Here is a 20,579-nt window from a genome sequence, read left to right as displayed (position 1 = left end):
AATTTCGGTATTTAACGCGACGTGGGCATAAAGGAATGGCGAGGATGGAAAACATGTTAGATGCATTTGACCCCTTGTGGGGGAAAAAAACAACAGGCACTTATTTCGGGCAAAATAGGAGGACTCTGAAGCAATGTTGTCTAACATATACACACGCTGAGCTGCACTGAGCTACTGTTGTTGTTGCAGGCAGCCGGGCGGATATGCTCATGAGGGGATTTTCAAAATAAGAGTATCGCAATATGAATCGATCTTTTTACGTTGCATCGATCCTATTTGATAATTGATAATAGATCGATGTATTGTCCCACCCCTAGTTATTTGGATGAATAATCATAATAGCTTGCTTCCAATGTATAAAAAATTCCGTTGTAGAGCTAATAATAAAAATCTACTATAATCCAATGAAATTATCCTTTTTACATGAAAGTATAAAATCCATACGAATTGTCGACGTTAACAGTGTCCTGGTCCTTTAAGTCGACAAGGTGCCGTGTTTGCCGACGGCTCCGTTGACTATCCGACTTTCTCCGTGGTCTGTTTGCGCACCTCGTCGTCCACTGATCATATCCATTGGACTACATCCAGATGTTTGTATATAAATAAGAACGATATTCCATTTGTTCCATCCAGTTTAATAAAGGAAGATAACAATATACAAACAAGTCTCGGACAACTGCAGGTGTATTTACAAATAGCGTTTCAGCTTCCTGTTCCGGTCGCTGCGCTACTGTTGCATGGCCGTCTATTATAGAGGCGCTGTATAGCATATTCTCTAGATTCTTGTATCGGATCTCCTCTGGTAAACAAGAATACCCTGAAGACTCTGGCAGGAGCACTCATTCAAGGGTACTACGACTATGCTTGCACCTCATGGTACCAAAGCACCTCAAAGGCACTAAAAACAAAATTACAAACATCTCAAAACAAACTGGTCAGACTACTGCTTGACCTGACTCCTAGAACCCACCTCACCCCTGCCCACTTTGACAACCTAGGATGGCTTAGAGTAGACGACAGAGTACAGCAACTTGCAATGGGCCTGGTCTACAAGATACACTACACGACCAAGGTACCCATGTACAAAATACTTCCCAAAGGTCAGTGAATACCGCAATTATGCCACATCAATGTGGAACGCCCTACCCAAAGCTGTAAAGTAATGTGAATCACTGCCCACTTTCAAAAACACTCTCAAAGAACACCTACGGGAGACTGCAATTCGAAACTGGCCCCTGCAAATGTCCTAACCCAACCCCCTCTAATTTACAGTAAATTACCAAGTATGGTTTTGTCAATATTCCAATGTACAGTCAGTGTACAGTGTTCCCCCACCCACCCCAAATTCCTCCGGCAGTCACATCTCGCTACGGGACTCCTGACAGACACTATAGTACATATGGATCGCTTTCTAAACTTAATAATCGATATGATTTCGGCGTTTATTGCGCCATACAAACCGGAAATGGACCTAGGCGATCAACGTCGAATAATTGGGATCTTTCACCGCCAGTCTCATTGGCCCACGGTAAGAGAACAGTAACGTTATTTTCAGCCCGATTGTTTATTCATTTCACTGCAAACCATCTGATCAATATATCACCCATACTACATAAAGCTGTTACTGATGATCAAGGAATTATAAACACCCCCCCCCCCTTTCCTCCACGCATGATGAAGCATAATGTATACCGATCATATGCATTTGAATTTTTTTATATAGCGTGTATGGGAAAGTATCGGCCAATCGATAATCTATCATATGCGTTTGGGCCTATAACTAGCGTTTTTGGAATTACAGCAGAAAAGCTTAAAAACATACTTATATTCTAGACGGTATTAACGCAACAATGTATGAATGAAAAAGTATAACGTTCCCACATCCTGAACGATAGATAATCGATGTTGAATGGGCCATAGTAATGTCAATACAATTTAAAAAGTTATAGCCCTGCAAAGAAGGTAAACATCTCCATAGGCTTTTTTTTTTTTTTTTTTTTTAATCTTTTCCCCCCTCCATTTTCCTCCGATTTTCTCCCATCCCAATGTTAGTCGTATGCCAATTCCCAATCCCTTCCTGGTCGCTGCGCACTTACCCCCCACAGTCAGATCATCTGGGAGAGGAGGCTATCACGTGCTTCCTCCGACACACGTCCAGTCAATCAACCGCTTCTTTTCACCTGGCAGCGCGGATCCTCCCCGAGAGGGCGTAGCGTGTGGAAGGATCACACTATCCCACTCAGGTCCTATCCACGCTTAGCAGGCGCCCCGACCGAACTGTTGGAGTCGCTGTTTACAACGTCCCGGACCCACCCCGCCAGCTTCTCCCACCCTCTAATACAGCCAATTGTATTAGTGTGAACGGCCAGCCAAGCTGGTGACAACCCCGGAGCTGTGAGCTGGATTCGAACAGGCGAATCCAGCTCACAGCTTCGGGGTTGGTGACGAACGCAATCTCTGCTACGCCACATAACCGCCTCATCTCCATAGGCTTTTAACGGTGGCAGAGGGGTATAAGATGGGCACAACCCCCGGCGGTCAATGTGTTAAAAGGCTAATGTGAAGAGATACGTTTTTTTGGAAATATTTTTATTTCTCCACTGAGCGTTTCCAGGGTTAGTTTAACTGTTTTGGGACCAGCTTAGCTAACGTTAGCAGCTCACGTTAGTTCAGGTTTTTACCTTGACTTGGTCATACAGGAATGGTGAGGATGCAACGCATGTTAGACGCATTGGACCCTTTGCTGAATTGATGGATGTCATCATAGCTTCTGAAATTGAAGGTCCACGCTGGTCTGTGTCTATTATGAAATGACAAGTGCCATTGAAGGTCCGTTAATTAATAGTCTATTCCACTATAGCTATATCTGTGCGATTGGGTTTTGTTATTCTTTATATATTTATTCTCTGTCATTTGCAGTGTTTGTCTAGTGCTTTATAAATTTTCGGACATCACGATGCCTCGTTCATATATGACTATAAATGTAAAACGTAATTGTTATCGATACAAATATTGTCATGTATTATTAGTTTCTTATATAATTATAATTCTGAGGACGTCTGTAGAATCGGCGTGAACGCAATCGCCAATGATTTCTCCCAAATTAAGCCGTTAAGAACATGGGCACACACCAGTCTGTCTGACGTACGACTGCCTTTCGAACGAATCTCCAAAAAGAAACCGTTCGATCATGTACGAAGAAATTTGTTCGTAACTTTCTCGTAAATCCGTTCGAGCATGAGGACCATTGATCTAAAGTGAATCGGTACTCTGTAGTACCAACGTAATTTGGTCTGTACCCTAAAAAGTATCAAGTTGGGTACCCAACCCTAGATTGTCATGTTCTTGGGAGCACATAGTTGACAGAGAATTGGCAATGTAGCTTGGTCCTGTTCCATTTAGCTTTGTATATAAGGAGGATCTTAAAATCGATTCTAAATGTTACTGGAAGCCAGTGCAGAGTAGCTAACACTGGACTGATGTGGTCTCCTCCCTTGGGTCTAGTTGATAGCCTAGCTGCAGAGTTTTGAATGATTATTTGGGAGGCCAGTAAAGAGTGCATTACGATAATCAAGTCGGCTTGAAATAAAGACATGGATCAGTTTTTCAGCTTCCTTTTCATTTATAAATGGTTGTACTCGCCCAGCATACCATGTCTTCCAGCTGTTGCCCTCCGGAGGCGCTATAGATCTCTGACCACCAAAACATCCCACTTTAAAGATAGTTTCTTCGCCACTGCCATACGGACACTGAACTCTCTATAACAATCCCCCTACCTCTGCTGCTACGGACATAAATTGTGATATTGTGGTTTTTGATTTATGTATTTAACTGCATGTAGTATGTATTATAAGTGATGTTCTATGTTGGAATAATGTTATATGCACTGAAAACAAATCCCACCAGCCTGGCTGTGTGGTCATTAACGAATCTAATCTAATCTACTAGCTATGTTTCTAAGGTGGAATAATGACTTTTTTGTCACCTTGTTAATGTGGGACTCAAAGCTTAGGTCTGAGTCTACTATAACACAAAGACTTGTAACTTCAGGTTTAATCAAGGAGTACGTTTCCCCATATTATTCAGCACGACTAGTAGGATTAAAATTGTTTCCTTGTTTAGTTTTAAGAAATGATTGCTCATCCATTTATTTATTGCTAAGAGACGGGCAGTAATGGAGTTAATAATAATAATAATAATAATAATAATAATAATAATAATAATAATAATAATAATAATAATAATAATAATAATAATAATACATGGACATTTATCTCTCACAGGCGGTCTCCCTGGCCTTCCGTGGTGTTAGTGGTGATGGTGGCGGTGGTAGTGTTGATGGATGTGTGAGGAGGAGAAGGCCCCAGCGTGCCCTCATGGATCACAGTAATGATGACGCTCTGGACATCATCGTCAGCAACGTGGTGGCCACCTTCAGGACCCGGTGCCACCTCAACCTGAGAACCATCGCCCTGGAGGGGAACAATGTCATCTACAAGCCTGAACTAGGGGTGAGGAAGCAGTTTTTAAATTTTTTTATGTCCCCACATAGTGCTGGTAAATGGATTATTAAAGGTGTAGTCCGTAGGGTCGCCATGGTGATAACTAATAAACTAACTACAGGACATTTGACATATTATGCTCAATAGGGCGGCTGAGTGGCGCAGTGGGCAAGGCACTCGCCACTGACGCAGGAGACGCTGGTATCGAGCCCAGCTCTCGGCGTTGCTACCGGCTTGGCCGGCCGTCATACTAACACAATTGGCAGTGTTAGAGGGTGGGAAAGCCGGTGGGTGGGGATTGGATGTTGTGGACAGCGACTCCTACAGGTCGGTTGGGTGACGCCGGTGCGGCGGAACCAGGAAGTAGCGGGGGCAGCGTGAGCCTCCCACGCGTTACCCCTCGCCACTGAGAGTTCGAGCTGCTGTGGTGAAAAGATGCGACAGGCTGCCTCCTCGTGTACCGGAGGGGACACGTGATGCAAGGCTTCTATCCTCACTACAGCCGACCAGTGGGAGGCATAGTCTAGCAAAGTTCAAGACAGGGGAGGGAAGAATAGACCTATCGCTAAGCCACGCCCCCTTTGAAAAATCGGACAAACAAAGTCGACGTGAATGACTGTTGACGATGGCCGTAGGTAGCCCCTTTCCTGACTGTGATGCACGCCTTGCTTCACAGTCACGAAAGGGGCTAGGCCGCGGGAGATTTACCACAGCAGGTAATAGACCTGTTTTTTTTTAAGATAACACAAATATTTCATCTAGAAGCAGACAGAGAGGCTTACAATATGCAGTGGAAAAGTATGTTCATGAGATACACATTTACCTTAGACCTCCATGGTGATGCAAGCATTAGCTATATATAACGTTAGCTAGCTACTCTCAAGCATTACTTACAGTTGACTTGATTGAAGATTACAAGAACTATGACGATAACCCATGATTACTACTATTGCTGATACATTTTAGTGGAGATTCAAAAGAAGCATTTTGTATAAAAGTATTCTGTACTTCTGTATGACAACTATTAAAGAAATTTGAAACTTGATATTCAAGTAGCAGCTAGTACGAGCAGTGTTCTCAAACAGTAGCCTATTTATTTTCTCCCCTTCTCATTTCTGTTGAAACCATAGGGCACCAGGGTACTGTGCACAAATCATTGGGCTCATGACTGTACACTTTAGACATTTCTCGTGCATAAAATGAAGACACTGCCTCCTGTACAAGTCGGCCACAGCAGTGGCATAAACCCACAGGGAAGAAGGTAGCAGGCCAGCCTATAACCTCTGCAGTGGTGGCAAAAGTGATCCCCACCTACACTCCTTACAGGTAGTTTCAAAGCACAATAAAAACACGGATACATTTGGTAATAAAGGCAAAATGGTGCTCATTCACAGTTTATTGAGAAAAAAAAAATTTGCACCGTCATGCAGTTTGATGTGAAAGAATAATAGCCCATTGGTTGTGGCTTGAGCTATCAGGTAATGCTATTCTTGGCTGGAAGTTAGACAGCATGCTCACAACATACCAGATCTGGTTGATGTTTGTCAACCTTATGTTAGGGATCCTCTCTGACACAATTTAAAATGTCTTTATCTTTGATATAGCACGTTCAACATGTGTCCTGTGTGCAGCCACTTTTTTTTGTCAGGCAGACATCTGTAGAGGGCCATCTGCCTTTTTCCTCTGACGAAGGGTGGGATGTTTATTTCAAGTCTAATTTCTTGTAGGTCATTTTCAATTAAAAATCCTTTATCTACCATAAGCTCATCCCCTTCCTGCAGATAGCCATGTTTAAGCAGATTTTTCATTAGCTTAATAAAGTTGCTCTGCCTAACTATTTCTTTGTCAGACATAGATCCAGTGAAAAGAGTTGAACAAAATATTACATATTATAGAATCACTTCTGCTATATGTCAATGGGACTGAAGTTTGCTGTGCTGTTTCACTGCTAGGTATACTAAACACAGTACATAGATTGTTGAATTGATCATAAGTGAATCCAGTGGCACATTTGAAATAATTGATTTAAAAAACAAAATGTAACCAGGAAGTCCCATTGAAATACGAGATCTCCTTTGCAAGGAGACCTGGCCAAGATGACAGCAATAACATTTGCAATACATCACACAGCAATAAAATGTGCGATACATCACACAAGAACATAATAAATGTGCATGTATACAATACGGCTGACCCCTATTAATCGATTAGTCGACTAATCGGTCGAAAGGGGCCGTAGTCGAATATAATTAAAACATTTTTTTTTTTTTTTTTTTTATCATTCTTTCCAAAAGAGAATAGGCCTAGAAGCGTGGCTAACGCTAATGGCACGCATACCAGATGCTAACTGCCTATGAAAACAGGCACAGAGCCACTGAAAGAGGATTTCACCCATCTAATGAACACACTAGATAACTAGACTAGACAAATATCAAGATGTATCCATCAGTGGACCAATTGCATGCTTTTGCAGAGGACAAGAAGCCTTCAGTCGACTCCTTCAGACATTAAGCACCCCCCACAACCCTTTTTTTTTTTTTTTTTTTTTTTTTTTTTTTATAATAAATATTATAATTTTTTTTTTTAGTCTACCAATAGTCGACTAACGGCAAATTTTGGCCAATCCTAGTGGACCATCCAAATCCTTAGTCGGGGACAGCCCTAGTATACAATATACAATACATCACATGTAAACACAGGGTAATACAGTAATTTTGCAGTTCAGTTCAGAGTTTTTATTTGCCACATGGAATCATACAATCATAGTTTCTTCATTACACAAACATAAATAGTCATTCCATGGACAAAAGGAGCTGGAAGAAGAATAAATCTTATAGTTACCTGCCCCTTATTCCTAAACTAACAAGTATTTACTTAATGGTCGGCGTACAACCTAATTTACACAAATAATCATTTATACCATTATAAAAGAAACACACAATCCACAGTTAAACAAGAAAAAATTAAATAATAATAATAATGATAAAGAATAAAAGAAAGAGAAAAAAAAAAAAAATCATTCAGATCACATTTGATTTTCATACTGACTAAATTTTTTTTTTTATACGTTTTTTTTAATTGATAAACACTATTACATCCCTTAAGCTCGCTATGGAGAGAATTCCACAACTTTACACCAATAACTGAAGGACACATCTGTTTAAGTGTGGTACGTGCAAACTGATGTTTAAAATTTTATTTTCTCTTGGGTGGCTACGTGGCGTAGTGGGCAAGGCACTCGCCACGAAATGCTGGAGAGAGACGCTGGGCTCGTCAGTTCGAGCCCAGCGCTCCACATTTGCTTTCAGTTTAGCTGGTCGTCCGCACTAATACACATTGGCCGTATTAGGGGGTGGGAAACTGATGGGTGGGGATCGGGCGTTGTGGACAGCGACTCCTACAGGTCGGTTGGTGCGCCTGCGCAGTAGAATCAGGAAGTGTCGGGGGCAGCGTGAGCCTCCCACGCGTTACTCATCGCCACTGAGAGATCGAGCTGCGCAGGTGAAAAGATGCGACTGCTGTTACCTCAAGTACCGGAGGGGACTTGTGCTATGTATGACTTAGTCCACATTGCAGCCGGCTTGTGGGAGGCAAGAAACAGCGTCCGTAACAGGGGAGGGTTGAATTGGATGATACGAAATTGGGATGGGAGAAAATATAGAAAATGGGAGAAAAAGTGGATAAAAAAAAATTGTATTTTCTCCTACTAAACTCACTTTCTAAATGAAAAAGATTTTGTAGTTTTTCTGGCAGTGTATTATTTCTTGCCCTAAACATAATTAACATTGTTTGAAACTTAACCATGTATTCAAGTTTAATTATTCTAGATTTAATAAATAATATATTTGTGTGTTCTCGATAACTGACTTTATGTGTGATTCGTACAGCCCTCTTCTGTAGTATATATATAATGGTTTTATATTAGTCCCATAAGTATTCCCCCATACTTCAACACAATAACTGATATAAGGTGAGATGAGTGAGCAGTAGAGTGTTCTCATTGCCTCATACTCGAACACATCCTTTACTTTATTCATAACAAAAATACTCTTGGACATATTTTTTTTAACGTCTGCTATGTGCGATTTCCATGTTAGTTGGGACCCAACTACAGAAAGCAGCAACATTCTTCTTGTAGGAAGTTATGTAATACAGATTTAAATTCACCAAGAGAGACCGGGGTGTCTAAGTGGATAATGGTCCTGTAGCCCATTCCATGCCCAAGGTGCGAAGCTTGAGAAAGCTGTTCCTAGCTAACCCTGCTCTAACCCTCTCTACTGGTTCAATTAATGTAGAAAAGTAGAAAAACGTTGCACTATAAAAACGAACTGGATAGTTGATGATAATAAACATTTAACTTCATTAGCTGAAGTATTCTAAAATCATTTAAGCCATTCTCCTTTTCTGTCTGTGTGTGTGTGTACGTCTCATATCTGGTCTGACATCAGAGGAGTTTGATAGTATTTACTGAGGATTGCCAGATAATGTTGATATTTAAACACAAACAAATTATAATACAAAATAAATATACATGATCATGCAACATAAAATAAATTGTTGTAGGAACAGTTTGGGAGAGGGAGGTAAGGGGTTTTAGATTGTGTGTTGTGAAGTTTAGACTTCAGAAAGGGAGAGTAAAGTACAGAAAAAAAGGTACCGTTGGGTACCGGTATCGATTCACAGGTAAAAACAAAAATGTTCAGGCTCGGTGTCCGAACAGACCCACCGCGTAGGCCAGATGCAAGCCGCATTTTACAATAAACCTCTGTGGGGCTGCCAAAAAAATAAGTATAATCGCAAATGTAATCGCAATCGCAATATCTGTCAGAAAAATCGCAATTAGATTATTTCCCAAAATCGTGCAGCCCTAGTGTGTAGAACCAACCCCCTGTGTGTGTTATTATAGTGTGTAGAACCAACCCTCTGTGTGTGTGTGTTATTATAGTGTGTAGAACCAACCCTCTGTGTGTGTGTGTTATTATAGTGTGTAGAACCAACCCTCTGTGTGTGTGTTATTATAGTGTGTAGAACCAGCCCTCTGTGTGTGTGTGTTATTATAGTGTGTAGAACCAACCCTCTGTGTGTGTGTTATTATAGTGTGTAGAACCAGCCCTCTGTGTGTGTGTGTGTTATTATAGTGTGTAGAACCAGCCCTCTGTGTGTGTGTGTGTTATTATAGTGTGTAGAACCAGGGCCCCGTTCCCCGTACCTGGCTAACTGAGTTAGCCGGATAATTTCCAGTATAGCCTGACTTAAGCCGGACCTTTCTGTTCCCCGACGCTCGATTGTCCAAATCACCATGACAACAGATCAAAAAGTTTGAGCCTGGTCGAGAGCAGGGTTAACTTCAGTTAGCCGGATGAACCATGGCCACGCCCCCGCAAATAAATGACAGCTCGCTTCCTGAAATGATTCTCACAGTCTAGAGATCCCATTTATACCATTCTGAATTATGTTTCTGTGCTTCGTTTTCCTAGAGGGGGCTTTTGAAATGTATAATAATAGAACTAAATGCTGATAATAAATCATATTCAGCCTATAGATTTACTTTGTCCTAAATAAAATAATGCACGTCATATACGGCGCTCGGAGTGCGATACACGCTGCAGGCGCATTGCAAATGTGAATCCTGCGGGGATATTTTTAATGAATGAAACCTATCGGCCGTTTGGCTCTGATTAGTTTCATATATTCTCCGCTGTAGATTTGCTTAACGGATCGCCCGGATTGTGTTTCATTCAAGCATAAAATTGAAGTGTCTATGCGTGGATTGTGGTTTTTGTGGATTATGAATTACGAGGACTCTGAGGATTGTTGAATTGTATCATCACTCACACGTTATTGTGATATTGTAACTGGGATTAAAATGTCTGATGAGATGCGCTGTTTGACGGATTTGAGAAATTGAATGAGCCGTTGACGTCACATTAATGCATTTGAGAATAAAGAGATAAAACTTCATTCAAAAGAAAAATATTCAAAACACGGGTCTTTGTCCATTGATGGATACACAATGGATATATCCCGTCTAGCACAGTGGTCCAACGGCTAGTGCTCAAACCTGTCAACCCGACGGCCCGAGTTCGAAACCCCGCGTTTCCAATATAATTTTTTTGGAATATAATATTAATGATTATACGCAAAAGTAGCCTAGTTTTAAGTTAAAATATTATAAATCTACATGCATTGAGGATGTCATTCTTTATATAGCTCTCAACGTGCACCAAATTGAATTATTCCTACATTGCAAAAACAGTTGAACTAATTATTTTCGCTAGCAAGATCTCATTTGATTATCCATTCCATAAACCTACTGCCAGCAGGCAAGTTTAAAGAAATATAATCTGATTGATTGGGGTAATGAGGGACTTAAAATTAGCCTATAGATTATGCATTTAACTTGTCGGCGAGGCTATTGAGCCGTACTGCAATCTGTTAATAAAGTTTTAAATCAATTAATCAATCAATGCCTTTAGAAAATCAGGATTTCTGCTATCGATACGTGCTGGCTTTTCAACTGAAGCGGCCGCGCGCACTTATCCTGGGTCTCAAAGTCTGGTTCGAGTTAACGAGACTGAATCCACCTTCGAGGAACAGGAAAATCCCGGCTTCAAACATCGGGTTAATTGAATCTGGATAATGGGACTCTTGATCGACTTAGTTGAACCAGGTACGGGGAATAGGGCCCAGCCCTCTGTGTGTGTGTGTGTGTGTGTGTGTGTTATTATAGTGTGTAGAACCAGCCCTCTGTGTGTGTGTGTTATTATAGTGTGTAGAACCAACCCCCTGTGTGTGTGTGTGTGTGTGTGTGTGTGTGTGTGTGTAGAACCAACCCTCTGTGTGTGTGTGTTATTATAGTGTGTAGAACCAACCCTCTGTGTGTGTTTGTGTGTGTTATTATAGTGTGTAGAACCAACCCTGTGTGTGTGTGTGTTTATTATAGTGTGTAGAACCAGCCCTCTGTGTGTGTGTGTGTGTCAGGGTTTCCGTTAGAAAAAATTGTTGCCGGCATCAGTGTCCGGTAGATTTCAATCTACCGGTCAAATGAGAGAAATTTTACAACAGTATACAACAGTATAGTGTGTAGAACCAACCCCCTGTGTGTGTGTGTTATTATAGTGTGTAGAACCAACCCTCTGTGTGTGTGTGTTATTATAGTGTGTAGAACCAACCCTCTGTGTGTGTGTTATTAATTTATAGTGTGTAGAACCAACCCTCTGTGTGTGTGTTATTATAGTGTGTAGAACCAGCCCTCTGTGTGTGTGTGTGTGTGTGTGTGTGTGTGTGTGTGTGTTATTATAGTGTGTAGAACCAGCCCTCTGTGTGTGTGTGTTATTATAGTGTGTAGAACCAACCCTCTGTGTGTGTGTGTGTGTTATTATAGTGTGTAGAACCAACCCTCTGTGTGTGTGTTATTATAGTGTGTAGAACCAACCCTCTGTGTGTGTTTGTGTTCAGAAAGTCTTGATCAAGCTTCGCAAGCCCAAGATCACAGCCTCCATATGGTCCTCAGGGAAAATCATCTGTACCGGAGCCACCAGGTACACACACACACACACACACACACACACACACACACACACACACACACACACACACACACACACACACACACACACACACACACACACACACACACACACACACACACACCCCCCCCCCCCCCCCCCCTTCTCATCAATAGACTTTAAATCAATACAGAGGACCATACACTTACTACTCTCGAGTTGGCATAAATATGTCTGGTATTGTTCATACTTGCTATTACTTGGATGGCTGATGTGGCCAAAAATCTGATCTTTATCATGATAATAGAAATATCTACAGAATCTCTTCTCATGAATTGTGTAGAAATGTATTGTAGCCTTGATCCCAATTTTATTTATTTTTCAAAATTCTTATGAAATTCAATTCAAGCGATTTCAGATACAACGAAACTCCAGAATCACTTCAGTTGAATCATAGAATTATTATTATAGGGATTTTGAAAACATTCAGGGGTCTGGATCCTCGCTTATAGGTTCTTTGTGGCTTAGGATTCAAAAGTATTTATTTCATGTACATTTTGAAATTACTGTTAACACAAGCTTTTAGTTATTCTTTAATTGACTACATGTACTAAAATGGTTAAAGTTAGGACTGTCCTTGACTAAAGAAAGTCTTAACATCTGTAACATTTGAAACATCACGCAGAAGGACCTCTAGAGAATTGCTCATGATTTAATTGAAGGCAAAGATCCGTCAGCGTGGAATAAAGCTTAAACATCTACTAACTGACTTGGTGGACTCAGACCAAACCTGATTGATTAAGAGGAGGCATCCCTACATGTGGACTCAGACCAAACCTGATTGATTAAGAGGAGGCATCCCTACATTTCTTTCTCATTCAAAATGTTCTGCACACACAATACACACATAACATAGATTTGCCTAGAAAAAGAATGAAAAGAAAAACATATACATGTATACATACATCTACATAACCATACATACATTACACACACATATATATATATATATATATATATATATATATATATATATATATATATATATATTTTATGCATACATACACACACATGCATAATAATAAAACTAAAAACTAAAATAAATATGTATACATACTAGGGCTGACCTCGAATAGTCGAAAGGAGCCGTAGTCGACTGCCAACCTCTTAGTCGAATGCAAAAATATATATATATAATTTTTTTAATATATATATTTTTTGTATCATTCTTACCAAAAACAGAAGCGTGGCTAACGCTAATGGCGCGCATACCAGCGAGGCTAACTGCCTAAGAAAACGGGCACAAAGGCACTGAAAGAGGATTTCACCCATCTAATGAACACACTAGACTAGACAAATATCAAGATGTATCCATCAGTGGACCAATTGCATGCTTTCGCAGAGGACAAGAAGCCTTCAGTCGACTCCTTCAGACATTAAGCACCCCCCACAGCCCAAATGGAATGATGAGAAATATATATATTATGATAAATATATATATATTTGCATTCCGGCGGGTAAAGTCGACTATCTGCACATTTTGGCTAAAGTCGACTATACAAATCCTTAGTCGGGGACAGGCTACATACCTTTACCATTAACACGTTTAACTCGATCCATGTCATTAGGTACATAAAGACATAATATATTTCATGCTGATAACATTTATGTTATAACTTAAAAACTGCCCTACATACTATTGTAATTGTTTCTGTGTGACGATGTGACATGGTCAGTTATGATGGTCATTGATATTGGTGTATGGTTCAGCCCTCTGTCTCCCCTTTGTCTCCCCTTTTTCCTCTCGTTCCAGTGAGGATGACTCTCGGCGGGGGGCCCGCAGGCTTGCACGCACCTTGCAGAAGCTGGGCTTCAAGGTGAGTGACCACACACACAGGTTGAAAGAATGTCTTGTGTTTCAGCCAATCCTTTAATCGGGAGGTCTGTCCTCCCAGAATAGGGCAATAAGAGGTGTCTGGGCCACTTCTTAACCCTTTCACTACCACTCTACCAAAGGGTTAACCCTTTCACTGCGATAATACAGAAGGTTAACCCTTTCACTGCCACACGACAAAGGGTTGACCCTTTCACTACCACACTACAGCCGGTTAACCTGTTCTGTAGTGCGTTTGGCTGATCGAGCCACTATGCAGTCTGCTGCGGTCGTGTGCGGTGCTATTCCCAAACCAGGAGGTGATGTTACCAGTCAGGATGCTCTCTATTGTGCATGAGTAGAGCTGCCGCGGTATTGATGTTTTCCTTACCGCACAAATTTGCGAAATATATTTTATAGCATATAAGTGTTATATAATTATACTTGTAGTTGTATTATCTGCAAGTCATCGCCACCACGCAACAAGTCAAAATGCTTGCTATCTGCAAACAGCTCCATCCTCCACTGTCTGTGTGTCAAATCACATTCAGCATTGCCATCTTCCCAGTGTTGTTATGAAGCATGATAGCTAATTAGCCAATGTTCAGCTGCAAAAACGAATAATGTCAATTATGTTATAAGACATTGATATCAAGAGCTATCTGTAGCTACTGCTAGCCGGCTAGATGACGTTAGACAATGCATCATGTATTAAAATAAAGTGAACTATTTAGTTTACTGGATCATTTCGTTGTGGTCTCATGCTGCCGCAGCCCGCATCCCTATCATTCTTAAACTGAAATGCGCATTTGTTGATATCAGGAGCTATCAGTAGCTAGCCAGTTAGACAACGCCTCATCATGTATTAAACTAAAAATAGTTTACTGTGTAGTTTTGTTTAAACAGTAACGTTAGCTCGGTAGCTCACGAGCGATTGCTAGTTAGCCAACGCTAGCCAGCACTTGCGAAATGAATACCAAACTGATTATATCAGACGTTGATATCAGGAGCTATCAGTAGCTAGATAACACTAGACAACGCGTTGCCTCATGTATTAAACAAAAGTGAATAGATGACTGGGCCATTTTGTTTAATGCTTGTTAAATGTTGAAAGAGCTCTGAGGACGGTGCCCATGCACTCGAGGGTTTGTTGACGATATGCCACGGGTCTGGGAGGAGGAGGAGGAGGGGCAAGACGGTCAGCAGAGTGTGGCTGTGAGAGAAAAAAAATCCTCCGTCCCCGTTTGTGATGCGGTATTCAGCTTAACGCTGCGGTGGCCGTGATGTAATAGCGATACCGCGGTAATGCGGTAATCGCGGCAGCTCTATGCATGAGTAGAAGTTCTTTAAGATCTTGTGACTCACTTTGCACTTCCTTAGGCGTCTAAGGAAGTAGAGGTGCTGCCGTGCCTTCTTCACTCAGGCATTAAAGCGTTCCGTCTTGGGACGGATATCCGTCCATTTGATTTGGAGATTCCGTCATTTGATTCGGAGTCGTGACGGATTTTAACCTGAGCCAATCAGAGGCGTCAAATATAATTTTTTCCCCTACCGCGGCCGCACCAAACAGTCATTTGGCTATGCGGCTCTGCAGATACCCCCTACTCCTTTCACCCGCCTCCGCTGTGCTCAGCACCAATGGGAAGCGGCCATTTTTCGTTTTGAGTTTCGGAAACTCCGCCATTGCTCTCTAGCTCTACTCGAGAGTAAACTGGACTCATCAACATGCGGCAACTTTTCCGAGACAGTAAGTTCATTTGACTTATTCTAGTCTAAAGAAACATATATATTACTATTGCTATTGATAAATCTAGGTAACGTGAATGCCACAAAACGAATGCCTTTTGTTAATCAGAACGTTATTTACGCGACAAGTTCAACCAGTGTGTTGTTGTTGTTGGTGGTGGTGGTGGTGGTGTTGCGTGTGTGAGCTTGCGCCTCCGTGTATGATAAATGTATGAATGTTGATAAATCTAGGTAACGTTAATGCCACAAAACGAATGCCTTTGTTAATCAGAACGTTATTTGCGTTATCAATTGTTTTTAAGCTCAATAAACGTCTTTCTACCATTTGTCCGGGAGATCTCTGGGTAACAGTACTGTATATTTGCATATCATATATGTCACAAATGTAACATTACTATCTCCTGTAGTATGTCATGTATGTCACTATGAATTGAAAATGGGGGACCCTGATGTAAACAAGACGAACGTCTTTCTCTGGTCTGCATCCCCTTAACAATTGTGTGTATTGAGCTGTACTGTATTGTACCCATTCTGCTATCTGTTAAATATTGATTGATTGTTATTAACAGATTGCAGAATGGGTACAATACAGTACAGCTCAATACACACAATTGTTAAGGGGATGCAGACCAGAGAGAGACTTTCGTCTTGTTTACATCAGGGTCCCCCATTTTCAATTCATCATAACATATATGACACACATGACATACAGATAGACACTACTGCTACATCTATACATTTATGACATACCAGATTTACAAATACAGTAGCCTATTGTTTGTGATACAAAAATAGTCTAAAAAGAGTATATACATTTGACGAAGAAACTGTACATTGGAGGTGGGATGGGGGGGTTGTAACTGTACATTGGATTATTGACAACCTTACTTGGTCCCAAGAAGAGGGTCTCGTGTATTAAATAAAGTTTTCATTCATTCATTCACTCTGGATCTTGTAAATCCAGTAGCAATACACACAATTGTTAAGGGGATGCAGGCCAGAGAAAGGCGTTTGTCTTGTTTACATCATCAGGGTCCCCCATTTTCAATTCATAGTGACACTTATGACATACACAACATACATGACATCATGACATTTATGACATTTATGACATGCATGCCTTACAGGTATATAGTAATAGTACTGTTACATTTGTCACATATACGATATGCAAATATACAGTACTGTTACCCAGAGATCCTAACAGTAAATATATACATATGATGAGGAGGAGACTGTACTAGGGATGGGTACCTTTCACATTTGAACCGATACCGGTACCGGTACCTGTGAATCGATACCGGTACCCAACGGTACCTTTTTTTGGTACTTTAGTCTCAAGAAATTTAATTTACCTACCTCAGTCGTAAAAAAAAAATCCAAACTTCAAATAACTACAATTTCGACAGTTTTCGGCTTGTCATTGCTCCGACTGCTTTGTTGTTGAATCAAGTCAAATCCTAGGTAAGCATATATTGTGCGTGTGAACGTTGACATGAAAAGAAAAAAGTAAAAAAAAAAAAAAAAAAAAAAATTATTTATTTTTTTCTTGGTTTCTCACTTGATTCGATACTCGGTAGTACCGACGTGTTTCGGTTCGGTACCTCAAAAGTACCGAATTCGGTACCCATCCCTAGACTGTACATTAGGAGGGGGTGGGTGGGTGGGTGGTCAAAAAGATATACAAACGGTGGGGAGGAGACTGTCCATTGTTGTTGTACCATAATTGTGAAACGTGTTTAGTCCCTTGTTTGTATGATAACAAGCCGTTTAGTTCATGGTTCAAAGTAATGGGAAAAGGGTGCTAGCTCGCCATCAATCAGAAGCTGCCACAAGACTTGCATTCACGCTCTCCAGCACACAGCCTCCCTGCCTGGCACAACAACCACAACAGTAGGGTCTATAGTCAGTCAGGACAGTAGGCTCTACAAGTAGGCTCCCTTAAAACGCTAACGCTATTAAAAAAAAAAAATACAGTGGAGGTTAAAATAAGAATATGACTTGGCCAGAAAAAAAGTTCAGTCAGGAGATTTTTTTTTGCTTTAATCCCTGTCTTCACTACACTGTCTGTGTGTAGTCCATATCAGGTCCTGGGATATGTGGACTCTGAGGTACTTGGAAGTTGTTCACCCTCTCGACCGGTGCCCCATAGGGGGCTGCAGTTCCTTACCCCAGACCTTTGGTTTTGCTGACGTTCAGGGATTCCATTCAACATGTTGTGTCTGTAAGGAGCAGAGTATTTATCTTTCATGTTGCTTATACTTGTTGGCGGAACTGAATTAAAAACAAATGCACTAATTAGTCATTAGTTCCAAAACTGTTTTACGTATAATACAGGGTATCTGCAGGGTATTAAAAAGTCTTAATATAATAATAATAAATTTTATTTATAAAGCGCTTTTCAAGAACCCAAATATGCTGGGAAAAAATACATCTCAAAAACATCTCCATTAAATGACACTTGAATGTGCATGGCATAACACAAATCGGACTATAAATCGAACATTGTCGAGTCATTTGCAAAACTGGCAGGAATTGTTTCATGACACTGTTTAACAATTTGTTTGAAATTACTTTGAAATCTTAGTGGCTTGAACCCTGGAATTGCCCCTTGCGGCTATATTGGTCAATTGTAATTGTGTGTTTCTGTCTGTGTGTTGCCAGGTGCGTTTCTCAGACTACAGAGTGGTGAATGTGTTGGCGGTGTGCTCCATGCCCTTCTCCATCGGCCTCATCGCCTTCACCAAGAACAACCGGCCCATCGCCAGGTAACGCACATCAAAGCAGGGTTCACACAAGGTCCTTGAAGTGCTTACAAATAAAAATAAAAAAGTCAAGGCCTGATATTCCTTGAAAACAGCCCATTTTCTTTAACAAGGTGCTTAAAAAGTCCTTGAAATTCAACCATTCGCATTGAATGTTTTGTTCATCCATGATCAAATTGTTCTGAATCAAGAAATATTTTTTTTTTATTTAAAGTGTAACTAATTGTTTTTTTTTCTATAAAAAAACTGATTTTAAAAGTGAACACCTTTTAACTGCCCTTAAAAAAAGTGCTTAGGAAAGTACTTGAAAGTCCTTGAATTTCATTTAGCAATGTCTGTGGGAACCCTGTCAAAGTCCGTCGTGGGTTAGAGGCTGTGGAAGTGTTCCTCTGAAGCCTCTGTTCACACCTTCCCCCTCATCCTTCCCTTCCTCTCCCCTCATATATCCCTTCCTCTCCCCTCATCCTTCCCTTCCTCTCCCCTCATCCTCCCCTTCCTCTCCCCTCATCCTTCCCTTCCTCTCCCCTCATCCTTCCCTTCCTCTCCCCTCATCCTCCCCTTCCTCTCCCCTCATCCTTCCCTTCCTCTCCCCTCATCCTCCCCTTCCTCTCCCCTCATCCTCCCCTTCCTCTCCCCTCATCCTCCCCTCATCCTCCCCTTCCTCTCCCCTCATCCTCCCCTTCCTCTCCCCTCATCCTTCCCTTCCTCTCCCCTCATCCTTCCCTTCCTCTCCCCTCATCTTTCCCTTCCTCTCCCCTCATCTTTCCCTTCCTCTCCCCTCATCTTTCCCTTCCTCTCCCCTTATCCTTCCCTTCCTCTCCCCTCATCCTCCCCTTCCTCTCCCCTCATTCTCCCCTTCCTCTCCCCTCATCCTCCCCTTCCTCCCCTCATCTTTCCCTTCCTCCCCTCATCTTTCCCTTCCTCTCCCCTCATCCTCCCCTTCCTCTCCCCTCACACCCTATTCGTTGTTTCACCAATTCACCCCTCCCCACAACCCCCACCCCCTTTTTCCCAGAATGCTTAAGTAGCAAGCTCACAGAATTGGGGGATGTTTTTTTTCTTTTTCTCCTGGCCAGAGAATCAAGTCATTTACCAAACTACTGAACCTGAATTTGTATTTGATTGGCAATGTTTTAACAATACATTTGTATCAACCATGAAGATTTGACCACACATAATTAACCCCTCCGGTTCCACCACAACACCACAGGATATAGACGGCGTGTTGTTTTGGTGTGATGTTCACACGACAGTCCACAGATGTTTATCAATATTAGTAATCAAATTAGGTTAACCTTCTGTAGTGTGGTAGTGAAAGGGTTAAGGTAACATTTACATTTAGCTGAACGCTTTTATCCAAAGCGACTTACAAGTTCTGTACGACAAGTCATCAGGAAGGGCATAACTCTATCAGCTGAGTAACAAGGTTCATCTAAGTGTTGAGTGCTACAGTGTAGGTTAGTATATTAGGACAAGTGCATGACAGTAAGTAAGTTAGGGTTAGATCTTTTTTTCAATAATTTTTTTTCATTTCAGATAATGGTTGAAGAAGTGTGTAACAATGAAGGGACATCCTAGTAGCCTACTGAATAATCGCCTGATTACTAATCCTAAACAACTAAGCTATTACTGAGTATATAGGCCTACCAGATGATAAACTTATTCCACTGTGTGTTCGAGCCCGTCTTCTGTGATCTACCAGATTCAGCCAAGATTCAGAAATTCTGATTCATAATTTTCCCTAAGATGAAACACTAAAAACATTAATAATGGCATAAAAGCCTATATAGGCCCCTAGACGATCTTGATTCACACTTGCATTATGTGCATGGTCCAGCAGTGTCACTCACCCGCTTCCACACTTCCAGAAGAAAAGACCCCTGCACACGGTCAAATCTGAACAATCCACTCTTAATGTATTTGCTGGGATAGAGTGCCCTCTAGTGGCGTCTGCTCAGTCTTCTAGGAGGAAGCTCTCCACAGGGGAACTCCATCCCAGCCTTTCTCTCTCTCTGGCGTGAGCTGGGAAGTGTCGTTTTTTTTTAATCGAAAGCCCTGGGTCTCTTCCCTCAAAAGACTACACTCAAAGTTAGGTTGCGCCAAATCCTCTAGTCAAGCCTCGCCTTTTCCCCCGACTAGATTTCTATAACTAATATTTCACTAATAACACTTAAAACCATTGGTA

The 20,579-nt window shown here is 41.3% G+C and overlaps 1 protein-coding gene across 3 annotated transcripts in view; it reads left to right on the top strand.

Moving 5' to 3' along the window:
- tbpl1 (TBP-like 1) overlaps positions 1-20,579 on the top strand; it is a 52,276-nt gene that overhangs the window by 21,244 nt on the left and 10,453 nt on the right. For all 3 annotated transcript variants that reach the window (XM_084313835.1, XM_084313834.1, XM_084313836.1), the window contains 4 exons: positions 4,284-4,511; positions 11,961-12,043; positions 13,824-13,887; positions 18,294-18,397. In XM_084313835.1, the coding sequence (XP_084169961.1) occupies positions 4,377-4,511; positions 11,961-12,043; positions 13,824-13,887; positions 18,294-18,397 (386 nt within the window). In that variant the 5' untranslated portion in view covers positions 4,284-4,376. The remainder of the gene's footprint in view (positions 1-4,283; positions 4,512-11,960; positions 12,044-13,823; positions 13,888-18,293; positions 18,398-20,579) is intronic.

This window comes from Notolepis coatsorum (assembly GCF_963971535.1).
Source record: "Notolepis coatsorum genome assembly, chromosome: 5".
In the NCBI taxonomy this organism is placed as follows: Eukaryota; Metazoa; Chordata; class Actinopteri; order Aulopiformes; family Paralepididae; genus Notolepis; species Notolepis coatsorum.
This window is presented reverse-complemented; position numbering and strand designations above follow the sequence as displayed.